The sequence below is a fragment of the Cervus canadensis genome, chromosome 21 (assembly GCF_019320065.1).
Source record: "Cervus canadensis isolate Bull #8, Minnesota chromosome 21, ASM1932006v1, whole genome shotgun sequence".
Taxonomy (NCBI): domain Eukaryota; kingdom Metazoa; phylum Chordata; class Mammalia; order Artiodactyla; family Cervidae; genus Cervus; species Cervus canadensis.
Window position 1 is genome coordinate 18,833,184 of NC_057406.1, and position 19,861 is coordinate 18,853,044.

At 40.0% G+C, this 19,861-nt stretch overlaps 1 protein-coding gene across 5 annotated transcripts; it reads left to right on the top strand.

Annotated features, from left to right (window-relative positions):
- The first annotated feature begins 961 nt into the window (after nucleotides 1-961).
- On the top strand, nucleotides 962-19,657 carry LOC122423442 (C-type lectin domain family 2 member D11-like). 5 transcript variants are annotated; one of them, XR_006264155.1, is made up of 8 exons: nucleotides 963-1,188; nucleotides 8,952-9,006; nucleotides 12,150-12,278; nucleotides 13,531-13,706; nucleotides 14,307-14,413; nucleotides 15,883-16,060; nucleotides 18,188-18,340; nucleotides 19,494-19,657. XR_006264155.1 is itself a non-coding variant. In XM_043440517.1 (7 exons), the coding sequence occupies exons 1-6, from the start codon at nucleotides 988-990 to the stop codon at nucleotides 16,025-16,027; spliced, it is 813 nt and encodes a 270-aa protein (XP_043296452.1). In that variant the 5' UTR covers nucleotides 962-987; the 3' UTR covers nucleotides 16,028-16,060; nucleotides 19,494-19,657. The 5 variants fall into 5 exon arrangements, 4 of the variants coding, with proteins under 4 accessions (XP_043296452.1, XP_043296451.1, XP_043296455.1 ...); XM_043440517.1 differs by lacking the exon at nucleotides 18,188-18,340 and having other exon boundaries at nucleotides 962-1,188; XM_043440516.1 differs by lacking the exon at nucleotides 19,494-19,657 and having other exon boundaries at nucleotides 18,188-18,645.
- Nucleotides 19,658-19,861: the final 204 nt, after the last annotated feature.

Consider the following 19,861-nt stretch of genomic DNA (forward strand, 5'->3'; position numbering starts at 1 on the left):
ACCAGGGAAGCCTGATGATGTATTTAAGATCTTTCAAACATAAAAATGGAGTAACTCTGGTTCACACATACAAAATGGAGCCAGATGGCCTTAGGTGGAGGTAGTTTCAGATGTCTTCTTGCATCTGAGAACTTGCATATGCATCACTGAGTACTTAAACTTTCTGAATTATATCAATCTCAAGACCATCACCAGACATTTTCAAAATAGTATCTGCAGGCAGTGCCAGGTGCAAACATAGTTTCAAAGTGCCTCCCTCCTACACCTGCAACAGTGTAACCATTTTGAACCCCAAACAACTCCTGTTTAAACAAGCATTCTTATTTCTTCCCAACTCTAATCCTAATTTCTGACAATTTATATAACCTTGTAGTTTTTGGCCTTTATAACCTTTCCTCATTTTGTAGCCTCAGAACATAACAGCCTGATGTTTTGATCTGTGTGATTTCCTGAGAACAGTGGTGCTAACAAGCCACAAACCAGGCCTTTTAGAGTAGGTTTGTGTATGTGGGTGGGCGTTTCTATTCTCAGAGGTCTTGGTTACCACAGGGTGAACCTCAAAGAGACAGCACCTTATCCCCATCTCTGCTAGGCCAGGGAGACTCTCAGGCTATGGAGATTTATACAGACTTTCTCCTATTCTGCTAGGAAGGGACCCAGCGTGGCAGACAGCCTGAGCAGAGGGCTGTCCTCTTAGATCCACTGTTAGTCCACCAGGTCCCCATCAGGCGTTTGGCAGGTTGGAAAGGACCCAAAGGCCCTTCAACGGCAGGCATCCTGTTTACAAGCGTTCTGACTTTCTTTTCTGCCTCAACATTCTGAGAAACGAAACACAGGAAGTGGGGCGAAACAATAGGGTGAGTGCGGAAGGTGGAGGGTGGTGGGGAGGGAGGGTTATCTAGTACCATCTGTGCTCTGTGGGCCTAATTTTCCAAACCCTGCATCCGGGGTCTCACTTAGACCGTAGCAGACGGTTGAGACCTGGATATGGGAGACAGCCGCGGATGGAGAGGGATGTGGTCGCCCCACAGGGAAGCTGGAGGCGCCGGGAGAGGGCGGCAGTCGCAGCCCTTAGACACCGCATCCCCCTGTTTGGCCACCTCTGCTCCAGAGCAAAGTCATAGTGAAAGAGGAACCGCTACCGAGAGGAGAAGAGAAAGAAGAAGCTGCCTTCTTGGTTTCAAGCAGGTTACAAACTCTCCAGGGCTGTTGCAGTAAGGGGTGAACATCTGGCCTGGTTGGGTGATTTGAAAAAAAATTGACTTGATTTCTCCCCAGATGGCTGTGCGCCTAAGCCGCCCTCTTCATAGGAGTTTGCAAAATTTTAGTGGGTGACTGGGCGATTCCTTAGGGTAAGCTCTGTGGTCTAGGGATTAAGGGCTTTGAAAGGCTGAAAGAAGGCGGCAGGCGTTCTTAGTGACCCTATTCAGGGTCTTTCCCCTTTTTATGTCTCCCTCTGCCTCGCTCCCAGGACTATATCTTAATTGAAAAGTTGAGATGCCTTTGGAACTGGCCTGAATTCCCCTCCTTTCCAGAAACACAAAGGTCCCAGTGTTCTTGGGGAGACTTGCTTTCAGCTTTGTCTGAAGAGCCTTAAGCTCCCTCTGGCAGATTAAGGGTGTTAAAAAAAAGAAAAAAGTTCCCTTCCTGGTGTCATGCAGGTTAAATGTGTCACCGTTTTCATAATATATTGCTTCTATTAACTGAAATTTCAGAAACAAAGACCTGGTTGAGAAGAAGACGCAGTTTTGGCTGGATTGTTAGAGCCCCAGCTTGGAGACACAGATGCAGGAAGCTCTGAGTTGTGACTGACACACTAAAGGAAAAGGAGGAAGTTTATTTATTTATTCTTTTAAATGCGAGAAGCCATGGGTTCGTTACAAATCTTGTTTCTCAAGCATTAAAACTTCAGTTGATGAGAAGTGAAGTGTGTTAAGCAAGGACTAGTTGCACAAACACCAGAAAGGGAGGGAGGGAGATCTGGAGGGAGACAACAAGATTTCTCGGGGTAACTTGAGGCCACAGGAATTGGCAGGTGTTGCTCTGTCCTTTTGTGTGGTACAATACAAATTTACAAAGAAGTTCTAGTTCTTGAATTCTGAAATCGGACCCTCGCCTTCCAGCTCCATTTTCGTATGCTGAGCACTCCATTATAATGATCACTTTATTATAATTTCACTTTGTCGTTGCTCTTAGCTCTGTCAGGTTTTCGGTGGTACTATAAACTGTAATTTTTTTAAATGTCCCTCTCTTGACTAGACACCAGAGAAGACACTAACCTTGCCTCAGCCATTCTGGGAAATCCATCCAGACCTCTCCCACACAAGACCCAGATGCCTGCTTCGTCCTCTTCATCAGAATTTGCAGAGCTTTTGTTTCCCAGCACCTACCATAGTAGTGAACAATCTGCAGATATTTGGTGACTGGATAATAAGTGATTAGTAATGCAAAAAACATGGAAAAAATGAGGGTGCCACTCTGACTAGATACGTTACACAGATGCTACAATATATAACCTAAATTTCGTTGATAGCACAGTGTATATTTACTTATCACTCATGTAGCTGTGAAATATAGGCGTTTCTAGTTAGAACACAGTTTTCTTCCATGTGGAAATTCAGGGACATAGGTTTCTTTTATCTTGAGACTGTGCTACCTCTAAGATCTCCTTGTTTTGTTTTGTTTTTTTTTTTTTCCATGAACAGAGAAAGACAAAGGTTTTTGTGAAGACATGTCTGAGCTTGAGTGGCCTCAACCTGCAGGGACTTGAAACAGGACTTTGGTTTCTGGCCAGAGATTGAAGTCAGGCCGAGTGCTGAATCTTGGCCATTAGGATTCATTTCCAGAAAATGAATTTCCACAGAGAAACCAAAACTAGTGAAACAAGTGAAACATTTATTAGGAGGGAAGAGAGTACATGTGAATAGGCACACACTGGCAAGCACAGAGCGTCGGGTCCTTGTGGTACTTTGAATCACTTTTATGAGATTTTCTTCTGGGTTGCCTTTGGCCAAACATCTTGCTTTGGCCGATTCTGAGTCCATGTTTGGTATATATCAGTGTCCGCCCATGTGTGTACCCACATTAGCCAAGTTGGGTTCTAGTGAAGAGGCCTGTGGGCAGGTTGACATTACTCCCATTTTGATCTACAAAGAGACTTGCTATGGGTGTATTCTTGGAAAGGTCCTCTGGACCTTGAGAGTGAGAAAAGTACTATCTCATATCTGGGCAGGGCTTAGCTCCTCCTTCTCTTTGTCTTGGGGTATCTGTCCACAGGGGACAAAGTCCAGCTGTAGAGCCCTGAGTCCATTTAGCTCCTGCCTCATGTTCATTTCCAACAGCACAAGAGATGACTCTAAACATGGCCACCTAATGTGAAGAGTTGAGTCTTTGGAAAAGACCTTGATGCTGGGAAAGATTGAAGGCAGGAGGAGAAGGGGATGACAGAGGATGAGATGGTTGGATGGCGTCACTGACTCAATAGACATGAGTTTGAGCAAGCTCCAGGAGATGGTGAAGGACAGGGAAGCCTGGTGTGTTGCAGTCCATGAGGTCGCAAAGAGTTGGCATGACTGAGTGACTGAACAACAACATGTATATTTTTGGAAGGTCTGCACCCAGTGACATAGTGACACAATGTTGTTCAGTGGCTAAGTCATGTCCAACTCTTTGTAACCTCGAGGACTATAGCACACCAGGCTCCTCTGTCCTCCATTATCTTCCAGAGTTTGCTCAGATTCATGTTCATTGAGTCAGTGATACTATCTGACCATCTTATCCTCTGGCACCCCTTTCTCCTTTTGCCTTCTGAAAAGACCCATCATCAGGGTCCTTTCCAATGAGTTTACGTTTTTCACATCAGGTGGCCACAGTATTGTAGCTTCAGCAACAGTCCTTCCAATGAATGTTCAGGACTGATTTCCTTTAGTATTGACTGGTTTGATCTCCTTGCCCTCCAAGGTATTCTCAAGAGTCTTATTGAACACCGCAGTTCAAAAGCATCAATTCTTTGGCACTTAGCTTTCTTTATAGTCCAACTCTCACATCCATATAAGACTTCTGGAAAAACCACAGCTTTGACCAAATGGACCTTTGTTGGCAAAGTAATGTCTCTGCTTTTTAATATGCTGTCTAGGTTGGTCATAGCTTTTCTTCCAAGGAGCAAGTGTCTTTGAATTTCATGGCTGCAGTCACTATCTGCAATGATTTTGGAGCCCAAGAAAATAAAGTCTGCCACTGTTTCCATTGTTTCCCCATCTATTTGCCATGAAGTAATGTGACTGGACACCATAATCTTAGTTTTTTGAATGTTGAGTTTTAAGCCAGCCTTTTCACTCTTACTTTCATTAGCATGCTCTTTTGCAATGAGAGGTGGAGTCTGAACTGGGAGGGTGGAAGGCTGGTTTAACTCAAATGTTAACAGAATTTCCTTTCAATTCACATTTCCTGCTGTGAAACTGCCGAGAAAAACCAAAATGACAGAGGCATCTTTAAAAATCTTAGAGACAGGCCCTACCTGTGGAGAGGACAGGAAGGCGCTGAGATCTGGTAAGGTAAAATTGATACACTTTGACAAAACAGGAGTTGGGGAAGGGAGTTCTTATACTACTGAGCACTGACAGCAGAGGAGAAATTGTGCTTCAGAAGTATCAGTACTTCACAGTTAACCTCCATAGAAGGAGAGATGTTTTGAGGTTCTAGAGGTGGGTGAGAGGGAAAGTGTGTAATTGTTATATTAGTTATTCTGCTTCTGGATATGTTACTTAAATGTTACTGCACAGTGAATTATGTTATAGGAGGTTAAGAGAAAAATGGTCTTTGGGTTTTGTTTTTAATTAGTCTTTGTATTTTCTCCAGGTTGCTGGCTACTTGCATTCTGGCAACTCACATTGTATTGTTAAATAATAGATGATCATATTCCAGAGGTGATGGCAAACAGACACCAACAATTTTGTAATACATATACTAATAAAAGTTACCCATACCTCCTATATAGCACAGGGAACTCTGCTCAATATTATGTAACAACCTAAGTGGGAAAAGAATTTGAAAAAGAATAAACACATGTATATATTAAAAAAAATTAACCATGACACCTATGCTGTAGTCTGTTTGAAACTAATAATAATATATTTGGAATCTGTTATTTTTTAGACACAGAGCTACAAAGACAAATTGTATTTAGACTCTGCCTTTAGGGCTTCATCATCTCAGAGACAGACAAATGAGTTACTACAATTTGATGTGATTTGTACTACGAGGTATTTAATGAAACCTAGGGAATTGGTGATGGCTTTACTTGTGAAGTGACTTTTGATCTGGGCTTTGAATGAGTTGTCACATTTTCTGGAAGAAATATGAGTAAAAGTCACAATTTTGTGTTCAAAAAAAATCTAAACAAGTATAAAAGTATATTTTCTTACCCTTGGGCACAAAACTGTCCTGAAAATTTTTCTTTTGGAATTAAGGGTAAATGTGATTTTCAGTGATATCACTAAGTGTTTCAGATGAAATCTGTTGAGGCTCATTTATGTGTTCAAAGGACTTTCCCTTTGTCTCTCCCTCTGGCTTTCTCCAGCATTCCCAAGTTGTTCAGTGGGTAAAGAATCTGCCTGCAATTCAGGAGATGCAGGTTTGATCACTGGGTGGGAAGATCCCCTGGAGGAGGGCATGGCATCCCACCCCAGTATTCTTGCCTGGAGAATCCCATGGACAGTGGAGACTGGTGGTCTATAGACCATGGGGTCACAAAGAGTCTGGCACAACTGAAGTGACTGAGTAAGCATGCACTGTCTCTCTCTTGCTTTATGCCTCTGTCTGTCTCGTGGTCTCTGGTGTACTTCTGTGTTCTCTTTTTTCATTCTCTGGACTTTTGATTATAGCACATCTTCAGCTAAGCTTTATATCATCCTATTTAGAATACATTACCAAAGTAGTTTACATAATGTGTCTTACCAGAAATTTTCAGCAGTGATCATAAAAACGACATGAGCATCTCTTAAACATAACCTTTTTAGTTAAATTAAGGGATTTCCTGGTGGCTCAGATAGTATAGAGTCTGCCTGCAATGTGGGAAACCTAAATTTGATCCCTGGGTTGGGAAGATTCCCTGGAGAAGGAAATGGCAACCCACTCCAGTATTCTTGCCTGGAAAATCCCCTGGAGGAGGACACCAGGCTCTTCTGTTCATGGGATTCTAAAGGCAAGAATACTAAAGTGGGTTGCCATGTCCTCCTCCAGGGGTCTTCTGGACTCAGGGATCAAACCCATGTATCTAATGTCTCCTGCATTGGCAGGCAGGTTCTTTACTACTAGTGCAACTTAGGAGCTGAGAATTAATTTCTTATTGTTCTTTAAAGAGACTTTGTTAGATAAAATCATGAATAATTATTGATTTTTAAAAAGTTACCTGCAAAAACTGGGACTGCTGGTGTATAGATCCTTTGTAATTTATTTATTTCTATTTTTAAAAATTTCAATCTTTGGTAGCTTAAAAGCAGATGTAGAGTTTGAAAGTAGGAATTGGACCTAAACCTATCCACCAGTAAATTCTTTAGCATTTTTAATTTATAGTAAATTTGATGATAAAGAGAAAGAACATAGCTTATGCATGTTTGTTCTTCAGTCCAGTAGAAAGAATACTTTTTATAGCTTTTACTGAACTTCTATTTTCTGCTAAAAATATGCATTTCCTTCTTTCTTCTTCCATTTTCCCCTCTCCCTGAACTTTACCTTTTATCTGGGACAATGGGATATTTAAGTTCCTGAAACACAGGATTCATGCTTAATGAAAACAAAAGTTCTTGCCAAATGTTAATGGCAAGCCACGTAGGTGAAACTATTTGAGCAGTGCAAAGGTGAAATCTATTTTTTTGAAAATTTAAACTGTCCCTGTAAGTAAACTAAGTTTTCTAGGACATGAAACTAAAAGTTAAAACCAGTAGACCAGTAATATGGTTCATTTCTCTGTTCTTCTGTAAGATAATTCCTATTATCACTTTTCAAGCTAGAGATTTGAAGGTTTTTGTGTTGAGTATAATATAAGAGGCATATGAATTTAGAGGGAGACAGAAAGAGAATGCACCTTAGGAGAGTGTCAGGGAGGAAGGAAATTTCCTCTGCTCTTCTTAATTAAATTAACATGAGACAGGTAGCAAGGGAAAATAAAAAAGTTGAATAACATGTTTACGTGGGACAGACCCAGGCAAACTGAGTAACTGGCCAAAATGGCTAGAAACTTCACCTTAAATGCCAATTCCAGCTAAACACGAAAGATGTTAGGGGTAGTAGTTTGGGACTTCAAAGGGACGGGAGGTAACTGAGATCGAAATGGAAAACCAAATGTTTGGTGAGTAAAGGTTTGCAGTGCTGTGCAGAGATAATGATCTTTAGGGACACAGTGAACTCTGATCTCCAGGCCCTGCTCAATGTCCCTCACAAACTCCGCCCCTATTCTTTGCAGATATTTCTGGTGGCAGCTGTATTCTGGGGACAGATGCTATCTAAATTCTTTTAGGCAGTTAGGGGGAGGACCAAAGTTTCTTCTTGAGTTTTTTATGGGCTTTGATGGTTTTCAGCTCAAAATAATCTACATCCCAAGGAGACATTCCTGAGGTGGCAAATTTTATTCCCCTACCAAAAGAAGTAGAAGAGAAGTAAATATGCAAGAAAGAAAAGTGGAACATGAAGCAAGGGAGGATGTTGGGAGCAAGAAGTAAGGAAATAAAGGAGAAGAAAAAGAGGGGACTTTTAGAAGATCCAAAGGGGGCAAATAGGAGATTCAGTGGAGAGATATAAGGGGAGATTTTCATCTCACTTTTCTAACAATGAAAAAAATTATGGAAGTCATAACATATTGAGTTTTTAAGAGGGTTGTGCTTTAAGGTACAGCCAGAAAGCTTGAAGGTTGAGATGTTTATATGGAGTCCAAATCCAAATGTCATTGTATAGCATTTAAATAAGCCAATCCTGTATTCTTTCCCCTGTCTAGCATTTAAACTGAGCCCCACCCCCCCACCCCCCCGCCATCATTGTGAAAGATGCATGTGATGTGAGAGAAATGTAGTGGTTAAAGAAAGTCAGCAGAAATTTTTAAAAAATATAACTGACATTCAGTAAAATCCATTCTTTCTTTTTCAAAAATATTCATTTTATTTGGTATTTCAAAAAATCATATTTTTCTGTAGCTAATTTATGAATGTTGATCTCTAGTTGACATTCAGAAGATAAGATTCCACCCAGCAATCCCACTACTGGGCATATACCCTGAGAAAATCACAAAAAGACACATGCACCCCAATGCTCACTCCAGCATTATTTAGATTAGCCAGGATATGGAAGCAACCTAGATGTTCATTGACAGATGAATGGATAAAGAAGTTGCAGTACATATATACAGTGAAATATTACTCAGTCATGAAAAGGAATGAATCTGAGTCAGTAGAAGTGAAGTGGATGAACCTCTAGAGCCTGTTACACAGAGTGAACTAAGTCAGAAAGAGAAAGATTAATATCATATATTAATGCATATGTATGAAATCTAGAAAGATAGTACTGATGAGCCTATGTGCAGGGCAGCAAAGGAGACACTGACATAAAGAACAGACTTTTGGACACAGTAGGAGAAGGAGAGGGTGTGATGATTTGATAGAATAGCATTGAAAAATATACATTAGCATATGTAAAATAGATAGCCAGTGGGAGTTTGACATATGATACAGGAAACCAAGAGCTGGTGCTCAGTGGTAACCTTGAGGGATGGAGTGGGGAGGGAGGGGGGAGCTTAGGAGGGAAGGGGCATGTTTGCCTATGGCCAATTCATGTTGATGTATGGCAGAGGCCATAACAGTATTGTAAAGTAATTATGCTCCAATTGATTTAAGTAAATAAAAAAGCAAGCATCATATATTAATGCATATATACGGAATCTAGAAAAATGAACGTATTTGCAGGGCAGGAATGGAGACGCAGACATAGAGAATGGACTTATGGACATAGCAGGGGAAGGTGAGTAGGACAAACCGAGAGAGTAGCATGGACATATATACACTACCATCTGCAAAATGGATAGCTAGTGGGAAGCTCGGGGAGCTTACTTCAGTCAGGGCTCTGTGATGATCTAGAGGGGTGGGATGGGAGGGTGGGAGGAGGCTCAAGAGGGAGGGGATATATGTATACTTATAGCTGATTCATGCTGTTGTGTAGCAGAAACCAGCACGACACTATAAAATAACTATCCTTCAATTAAAAATAAACTTAGAAAAATAAAAGTCATTATTTTGGTGTACACTTCTAGTTTTGACAAATACATATAGTTGTTTAGCCACATCACAATAATTATAAAGAACAGTTCCGCCCACACCCACACCTTTGTAAACATTGCTTTCCTCTCTGTCCATCCTTTGATAAAAACTGATCTGTTATCTTTTCTTATACTCTTGCTTTAGAAGAATGTCGATGGAGTCTGACTTTTTTCACTAAGCATTGTGCATTTGAAATTCATCCATATTGTACTGTGTTATCGATAGCGTAGTGTTAAGAAGGAGAGATATTATTTACAAGGACTCCTGCAATAGGAAAAGTGCTCTGAAAAAGGTTCTTATTTTATAATTAGATCAAGAAGTGGGTTGGACCCTTGTTGGGGAAGAGAGCATGAAGTGTAAAGAGTAGGTAATATCCTGAAGTTAGTAGCTGCCACTTGTGTGCCGGGGACACGAACTCATGATCACACATGAGCTATGATGCATCTCACTTCTCTTTTTAGAGCTTGTTTACATTTTCAGGCAAACCAGACTTTGGGGGTTTTGGGGGGAGAGCGAGCCTCACTAAAATTTAACAAGCCATAGAAAAATAAGAAATGAGCAATTGTGAACATGAAGTCAAGTTTTTCTTTTCTCCTAGTACCAAGCGGTATTTGTTTATCTTTCTATCAGCTGAAGGATATTTGAATTGTTGCCAATTTTGGTGATGATGAATAAAAAGGTAAAGTGAAAGTCACTCAGTCGTGTCAGACTCTTTGTGACCCCATGGTCTATACAGTCCATGGAATTCTGCAGGCCAGAATACTGGAGTGGGTAGCCTTTCCCTTCTCCAGGGGATCTTCCCAACCCAGGGATCGAACCCAGGTCTTCCGCATTTACAGGCGGATTCTTTACCAGCTGAGTCACAAGGGAAGCCCAATAATGAATAAAGTTAACATAAATATTCAAGTCTAGATTTTTGTGTAAATGGAAGTTTTCATTCCTCTTGTATAGACCCCAAGGGATTCTTGCATAGCTAGGGCATATGGTAAGGATATGTTCACCACACCTAACTGCCAAGCTGTTTTGCAAAGTGGCTATACAGTTATATTTCCAACAGTTCATGAGAATTCCATTTGTATCTTTTTTTCCCTATCACTTAGTTTTGCTATTTTATTTGCCACTCTGATGCACATATTGTGGCAGCTCATTGTATTTTATTATTTTCCCCTAATGACTGGTTATGTTGGTTTCTTGATTCGTGGCAGCCAGCAGGGAAGTCACAGGAGCTGCCTAGGGCTGCTAGAGCCAGCAGTCCCTGGAGTGAAAGGAGGCCTTAGTTCCCAGGAGCCTGGGGGAACCTGGTGTCACAGGAGTCTCTTGGCTCACTGGAGCTGGCAGGCACCTGGGAGAGGGGGCCTTGGTTGCTGAGTTTGCGGGGAGTCATACAGGGCTGCAGGAGTCAGACTGATGGGAAAGGCAGATCTGGGATGTGTAGTGAAGGCAGGTGCTGTTTTACTCCCCCTTTCCCATGGGGAATGGGTCTCTGTGCTGGACTGCCCAGTCCTGAGGGCAGGGTTTGGGGACCCCAGGACTTCATCAGGAGCCAAGTGTCACAGGAGCCCTACCTGGAGCTGCTGGAATTGGCAGGTGCAGTGGGGAGACAGGAGCTTGGACTCCTAGGAGCCCACAGGAAGCCCAGGCTGGAAGCTGTCTGAGGCTGCATTGTCTGCTGGGATTGCTGGAGTGCAAGGAGCTGGGATGAGGCAGGGGTGGGTGTGCCTGGAATCCTTGGCTCTGGGGAAGGTATTTTAATGTGCAGATCATTTTCAAATTGATATTTCTACTGGGAGGAGAGTGGATATGACTTCTAGAAGCACTTTCACGTCTTTCTAATCTTTTGGCCTTTTTCACTTTTGCTTTATTTACTTTTCTTGCCTTATTGGCACTCATAGAACCTCTAGTAAAATGGTCAATTGGATTGGTGAGAGCAGACATCCTTGCCTTGTTCCTGATCTTTGGGGGAAGGCCTTCACTTTTTCACCATTAGGTATCATATTAGCGGCACTATTTCTATGAAAAGTGAAAGTTCAGTTCATAGTTTGTTGGGCTTTGTTATTTTGGATGACTGTTACATTTTTCCACATTTTATGTCATACTTATTGACATGGTCATATCCATTTCTTTCTTTCTTTTTTTTTTTCATTTATTTTTATTAGTTGGAGGCTAATTACTTTACAATACTGTAGTGGTTTTTGTCATACATTGACATGAGTCAGCCATAGATTTACATGTATTCCCCATCCCGATCCCCCCTCCCACCTCCCTCTCCACCCGATTCCTCTGGGTCTTCCCAGTGCACCAGGCCCGAGCACGTGTCTCATGCATCCAGCCTGGGCTGGTGATCTGGTTCACCCTAGATAATATACATGTTTCGATGCTGTTCTCTCGAAACATCCCACCCTCGCCTTCTCCCACAGAGTCCAAAATTCTGTTCTGTACATTTCTTTTCTCTTATTCTGTTAATATGATGAATTATAGTGATTAATTTTCTAATGGTCCTCTCAGAACTTCTAACCAAATTTGTTATTTATGGAGGTAAATCTGCATTGTTTGTATGTTTTGATTTCATTCTGATTTCTGCTCTTTTCATTTCTTACTGTCTTATTAGCTCTTCTTCCAATAACTGGAAGACTCTCCAGGGAAAAAAGCTTCAGTTTCTCTTACCTCTAATTGCTTTTGGGCTGTGGCCATCTCTCCTGGACATGAGGGAGATGTTCTCTTTTGTGAGGGAGTTTGGCAATATGGGAGGTGAGGTACAGCTGAATTTACATGTTGATTTTGTGATAAATTTGAGTTTTTCTTCCTAATACCTCCATGAGATTGAGATTATGACATTTGTAATTACAGGTAAAGATCTCCAAAAGAAATGCCTAGCAATTACATCTCCTGTTACACCTGCCAAGCTTTACTGCTGCATCGTGATTATCTTTGTGCTTATAGCTCTAAATGCGGTGTTACTTTTCACTTGTGTGGCAGGTGAGTTACCTGTTCTTCAAGCCATACCATGCTCTTTGCACACTCACATTGTAAATAAATATTTATTGAGCTCCATTATGTGCCAGGGTGTGTGAAATGCTTGAGGTGTATCAGTGAACAAAACACTCCTATTCTATTAATAGCAGGAAGATGCAGATGTTATAGTATAGGGTAACTGGTTGAGATAAATGTAAGTGTCCAGGGCAAGCCTCCTTGAGAAAACCACTGTTCAGCAAACTATTGAAGGAGATGAAGGAGCCACTGGGCATGTGGGGAACGCATTCCAGATGGCAGGAACAAGTAGAATGAAAGGAGGAAGCTCCGGGTAGGTTTGAGGAACAGCACGGAGGCTTCTACAGTTGAAGCAAGGTGAGAATGAGGAAGAGTAATGGGCTGGGGGTCAGGGAGGTCACAGCCTAATGAGTCAGGTAAAGACTTTGGCTTTTAATCTGAGTTCATTGGGGGATAGCAAGAAGAGGGAAATTGTAGGAGAGGAATGCCATGATCTGAATTTCATTGTAGAATAATATTTTGACTGCTACACTGAGAATCATGTAATGTGTATATTTATTAACATAATAGTTTTCATAGAACATTCTATTCTGAGGCAAATCCTCAATATAATAAAATCACTTGGGAAAAGCAACTACCACTAGTTTGTACTCAGCAAGTGATCACAGATCTCAATATTCCATTTTCCCAGAAACCAAAAACGAAAAATGACCTCAAAAGACTTGTTGTTTTGGCAAGCAGTTAAGTGATTTCCAAGTATTGAGTAACAGTTGGTGTTTTATAAATGACTAAGGCTGATAACATTCTAAGAGGCATTAGAACTGCACTTGAGAATATGTTCCTGGAAGTAAAATAAGATGAGAGAAAATTATGTAGTGGATGGTGCCAAAATACATTTAAAGGAAAACTATTCATTTGGAAAAACAGACAAATTTGGGCTTGGGAAACATTTCTAAGAATCTGTCTACCTGTAGAAAGTAGCCCCGGTTCACATTTTGAGAAAAGCAAAAGATTATTAGCCAAGGCCATAAAAGTACAAGAGTGTAGTTGCTCTTTGGCCATGCTTTTTTTCAAACCCCTCATTTTGGAATTGAGTTATACTGTACTTCCATATACATGTACACACATGTGTATATACATATGTAAAAAAAGACTGACCTCAGGATGGTAAGTGGAAAAATAGATAAAAGGGGTAAGAAAATTTATTTGATATGCTTCACTGTTTCTGTCCAACTTTTAGTGAGAAGCAGAAAGCCAGACTCACATGTTCTATATGTCACTTGCCCAAAAGGATGGATTGGATTTGGGTATAAGTGTTTTTATTTTTCGGAAGACTCAAAGAATTGGACATTCAGTCAGACATTCTGTACTTCACTGGGGGCTGTTCTTGTTCAGTTTGAAACGGAGGAGGAGCTGGTAAGGAATATTTTTGGATCATGTTCTTTGTTAAATACTTAGCCCCTGATAAGGATGTAGGCTGCACAGGGTGACAGCTGAAAAAAGAGGAAGAATCCCATTCCAGGCAGACTTGGGGGCTTGGAGTGCATATTAGTGCCTGATATTTCTTGGGTATGTCCTCTGCCTGGAACCGTGTGAGACAATTTAGACATATTCTCTGATGTAATCCTCATGGTTAACCTTCAAATTAGATATATTGTTCCTGTTGTAAAAACAAAGTTTGGTAATCATGTAATTTATCATCCAAATTGGGACATTTTGGGGAGTGAAAGTGACAATATTATGTTGGTATGTTGGAAGTGACAATATTATGTTGGAACCACAGGCATAACCTGGGACTTTCCCAGTCAAATTGGGATGTGTGATCAATTTAATGTACTTTAGGATCAGAGACGTTTGAGTGACTTAAGCTGAGAACTGGGGACTAGACTTCTCCCTTCAGTGTCTAAGCTTCTCCGTTATATCAGGATGTCATCCAAAGAGAGAAGGCTGGGGGGAAGAGGACTCAAGGGTAAAATGAAGGAGACATGTGTTTTTGCTTTCTGTGTTTTATAATAGAACTTTCTGAAAAGATACAAAGACTCTTCTGACCATTGGATTGGCCTTAGCAGAGAATCATCACATCATCCTTGGAAGTGGACAGACAACTCTACATATAATGCCTCGTAAGTTTTTAGGCTGCCTTCTATTGTATGAACATGTAGTTATGGGTGTGAGTTGTATTTATGGGAATGTAAATGTAATATCATGGAAGGTTTCCTGCACTATGATGTAATAAATAGAAATCCTTTGTATGCTCTTCTGTTTATTAGCAGTGCCTTTGGGAAAACTTTACGTATCATGTTTTTAGTTGAAATCTTTCGCATGATGATGACATCAGACATAGTTCTGCTTTCACTCACTGACTTAAACTGTGCTGAAATCCCTATTTAGAATGTAGAGAGAACAGCTGAGGTACTCTGGGGTCCTATAGTCTTGGAAAGCCACTGAAGAATGGGTATCCATAGACCCTCAGTCCATTCTGCCAGCTGCTGTGTTTATTCCTAAAAGGAAGGTTGTCAGGGACCCAGAGGGAATCCCTCCTGTGATAATTTATCTCTGGAAGAAACTTAGTAACACATCTTGGGTTGTGAACACTTCAGTGGGGAGGTCTTAACTGTAACCATTACACTGGAGCAGACAGAATAAAAAGGGGCAATCATTTCCCTCAATCAAAGCCAAGTCCATTTAAGAATTTACTAGTAAGTACATACTTTTATTTTCACACATGTATGAAACAGGTCAGGAGAACACTGCAAATTATCTTCATTGAAGGCCAATGAAAATAATCAATAAATGATCAAAAATAAAAGAATAGAAAAGAGTTTTATTTCAGCCAAGCTGAGGACTATCCCGGAAGGAAGCCTACCTCCCAGATCACTCTGAGAAACTGCTTCAGAGAAACAGGGTTTCTAGCCCAGTTTTATATTTTGTCAGGAGAGAGAACATTAAACAAGTCAGGGTCACATTCCTTCAAGATTTCGAATGAAAGAAAGAACAGACCAGCACATACAGAGCAGGTCAGTACAGCCTTGGCACCTGGGAAGAGAGTCTTATCATTGAAGGAGGACCAGCACTAGTGTCCCCAGAAGACAGACATTTAACCTTTATTTTTAACATGGACATTTTTTTATTTCTGGTCAATGTGCCCTTTTCTTTAGTCATTAAAGCAAAAGTACAATATATGTTTGATAGGCCACAAACAGGGTTTTACAGATGGCCTAAAATTAAAGTTAACTCATGTATAAGCCAGAATGACTTCCCTACATTTCAATATATGAAAATTTCTTTTATCTCCACCTATGGCAACAGTTCATTTGGCCACAACAGCAAGCACTAAATAACTAGTCAGCAGTATAACTGGATTTGGGATGGGCAGTGATAATCTTCTGATATTCAGGTAGGAAGTTTGAGAATATAAAAGGAACTAAATATAGAAATGATGTATATGTACTAAGAAGCCATATGAAGACAGATTTTTACTTTTTTCTGGTTCACATTAAAAATACCTGGAGTCGGGGTGTGGAAGAATATGAGGAGGAAGGAATGCAGATGTCTAACCTATGCTTTTTAATATTTTTGTGTTTGGTTTCAGATTTGTCATCACAGGAACTGGGGAATGTGCCTACCTGAATAATGTTAGAATTAGTAGTTCCAGGGTATACGCAAATAGAAAATGGATTTGCAGCAAGACAAATAGTAATGTCTCCATACCCTTAAGTACTTCAAGGCCTTTTTAGGGAATTTCACACACCATTTCCAAGAGATGCATTATAAGTTGCTATATACAGTTGCTGCTGTATTGCCTGATCTGCCAAAAATTTATCATCAAAATTCACTTATAGTATTTGTTAACAGTGAAGAAGTAAGCTATTCTTGAATGATATAGGGATTTGGAAGAACATAATTCTAAGTGTTAAATAATGTATGTGCTAAGTCGCTTCAGTCGTATCTGACTCTTTGTGACCCTATGGACAGTACCAGGCTCTTCTGTCCATGAGATTCTCCAGGCAAGAATGCTAGAGTAGGTTTCCATGTCCTGCTCCAGGGGTTAAATAATATGAGTTGATAGTTATATTTGAACCTGATAACTGTGAATGGATAGAGAAGCCTGACGTGCTGCCGTCCATGGTGTCACAAAGTTTTGGACATGACTTAGCGACCAAACAACAAAATATGAATGAATTCCTCTTTTGTTAGACAGATAGCACTGTTCTTTGCACACATGGGACCATAAAAATAACTACGATAGCCGAAACCATGCAAAATGATAATGAGAAATTTATAACTGGCTAACACATTCAAAATCCTCTTAGTATCAGTTATAAATATATAGGGAAATTTTCGAAAGCACTAAGACTTAGGACTCCCTGGCGGTCCAGTGGCTAAGACTCCATGCTTCCAATGCAAGGGGTCTGGGTTTGATCCCTGGTCAAGGAACTAGATCCCACATGCCACAACTAGAAGGTCCCATGTGCGGCAACTAAAGATTCCCGCATGCTGCACAACAAAGTAAATCAGCTATACAGCACGTGGAATCTTTAGTTGCGGCATGTGGGATTACGCTCCAATGGAAAGGAAAAACAAAACGAAACACTTTTTACCACAAAGAGCAGAGAAAAGAAAGAAAGAAAGAAAAAAGAAATCACAGAAGTTGGCAAAAAAAAGAAAACAAAGATTCCACATGCTGCAAGGAAAATTGAAGATCCCATGTGCCATGACTAACATGTGGTGCGGACAAATAAATTTTTTAAAAATTACCAAGACTAACATTACTTTTAGATTTTATATTTTAAAACAGTAGAATTAGAAACACTGGAAAAGTGCTTTTTACACTTATTCTTTTTTTTTTTTTTTTTTAATTTTTTTATTAGTTGGAGGCTAATTACTTCACAACATTTCAGTGGGTTTTGTCATACATTGATATGAATCAGCCATAGATTTACACTTATTCCCCATCCCGATCCCTACACTTATTCTTAGTGTTCATGTTTTTAATTACAGTGTGCTAAATAAATATATATATATATATCAACTTTTTATTTAACGTTATTAGATTTAAAATATCCTGTTTTTATCCCACTTACATCACAAATAGTTAAATACTTCTACTAATGAAGGCTGTGATACCCAAATCTCAGAACTGTTTACATATTATTGAGTTTTAAGAAACAAAATGTTTTAAATTTTTACAGCATTAGCTACACTGTGCTCAGGAGTGCCACAAAGGATGAAATAGCAATTTATAATGCATTCTTGCTCTGTTATTGGGTTGGCCAAAAAGCGTGTTCCGGTTTTTCCGTAACATGTTAAACATGGAAAAACCTGAATGAACGTTTTGGCCAATCCAATACTTCCATTTCTCCCATCTCACTTGTATATTTCTTGATGTCTTCTTTTGTAAAAATTTTTTTTTTCATTTATTTTTATTAGTTGGAGGCTAATTACTTTACAATATTGTAGTGGTTTTTGCCACACATTGACATGAATCAGCCATGGATTTACATGTGTTCCCCATCCCGATCCCCCCTCCCGCCTACTTCAGGTATACAGCAGAGTGAATTAGCTATGCAGGCACATGTGTGCATTCTTTTATAGACTATTTTCCCTATACGAATTCGCACAATTTAGGGTGACATTCCCTGTGCAATATAGTACGTTCTTAACAGATATAGTACGTTCTATGTTTTGTAGAGTTGTGTGTATACCTCAATCTCAATCTCCAAATTTATCCCTCTCTGCTCCTTTACCACCAGGTAACCATAAGTTTGATTTTTACATCTTTGACTCTATTTCTGTTTTGTATATCAGTTCATTTGTACCGTTTTTTAGATTCCATGTATAGGTGATATCATATGATGTTTGTCTTATCAGTTTCCTCTTTTTGTGCAATCACCCAGCCATGTCTGACCTTTTGTGACCCCATGGGCTGCAGAACTGGAGAAGAAAATGGCAACACACTCCATTATTCTTGCCTGGAGAATCCCATGGACAGAGGAGTCTGATGGGATCGCAAAGAGTCCGACACGACTGTAATGACTTGGCTTGGCATGGTAGGGACTGCAGAACACGAGGCTTTGTGATTCTTGTAATACTTTTTGTAAATCTTATAATACTCTTGTGAAATTTTGATAAAGTCAGTTTTGTATCTATTTTTATATATTGTATAATTATATTTTTATACATACTTGAGATTATGTATTTATTTTTTCTTGTCTTACAATCATTTTGCCTCAGGTTTTCTAAGATTCCTAGACTATCTAGCTCACTTCTATATTCTCAGAGACTAGTACAATGTCTCAAATACTGAATATGGTCTAAACATACCTGTGAATATATAATGCCTTCAAGACCTTGAGATTCTGCTCTGTTTTCTTGGTTTCTGCTACTTTTTTTTTTAATATAAAGAAAGCTAAATTTCCACAGAAATCTGGAAGATAAAATAAATCAATTAATAGATTTTGTATGGATAAACTTGATGTGATTAGCTTACAAATGATGTTTGAGTCAAATTGTGACCCTAACTGGCTTAGTATTCTTTTACAAACTAATTTTCAAGCCATGCATTCCATCTTTTAGCTATGAACTTTGTAAATTAAATAGCCACTCAAAGCAGAGTTTCTTCACATGAAAAATAAATACAATTACTAGTTTCACTGGATAGGCTGTTCTCTAGTTGCAGTATGGGGGCTACTCTCTAGTTGTGGTGTGGGGGCTTCTCACTGCAGTGGCTTCTCTTGTTGCAGAAAGTGGGCTCTAGGGCACCATGGCTCAATAATTATGATGCACAGGATTTGTTGCCCCAAGGCACATGGAATCCTCCCAGACTAGGGATCAATCCTGTGTCCCCTGTCTTGGCAGGTAGATTGTTAACCACTGGGCCACAAGGGAAGTCCAATAACTAGTTTTTTTTTTTTTCCATCATTGCTCTATGGAAATAAAATTAAAAATAACAGCAATTATTCTGGAATGTCTATGTGATGACAAGTCCATTGTCACTTTCCTACTGGAACTAGCAGAAAGTCAAGGAATGGAATGAATCAGTTTCTAACACATCAGTGGAAATCACTACTGATTGGATTAATCATTCAGACATCATGTAGGAACAAACTTGCAGAATTACATAAAAACACATCTACATGCTTTGAGACTTATGCATTCTTCCTCTTTAAATTCATTCTGACTCATTCTTTATCTTATAACCAGAGGGATTATTCTAACCCAAAGTGTGATCTGGTCACCGTTTGATGTGAGAGTTGGACTGTGATGAAAGCTGAGTGCCGAAAAAATGGATGCTTTTGATATCTCAAAGCTGACTGCAGAAGAATTAATGCTTTTGAAGTGTGGTGTTGGAAGAGACTCTTGAGAGTCCCTTGGACTGCAAGGAGATCCAACCAGTCCATCCTAAAGGAGATCAATCCTGGATGTTCATTGGAGGGACTGATGCTGAAGCTGAAACTCCAGTACTTTGGCCACCTCATGCGAAGAGTTAACTCATTGGAAAAGACCCTGATGCTGGGAAAGATTGAGGGCAGGAGGAGAAGGGGGCGACAGAGGATGAGATGGTTGGATGG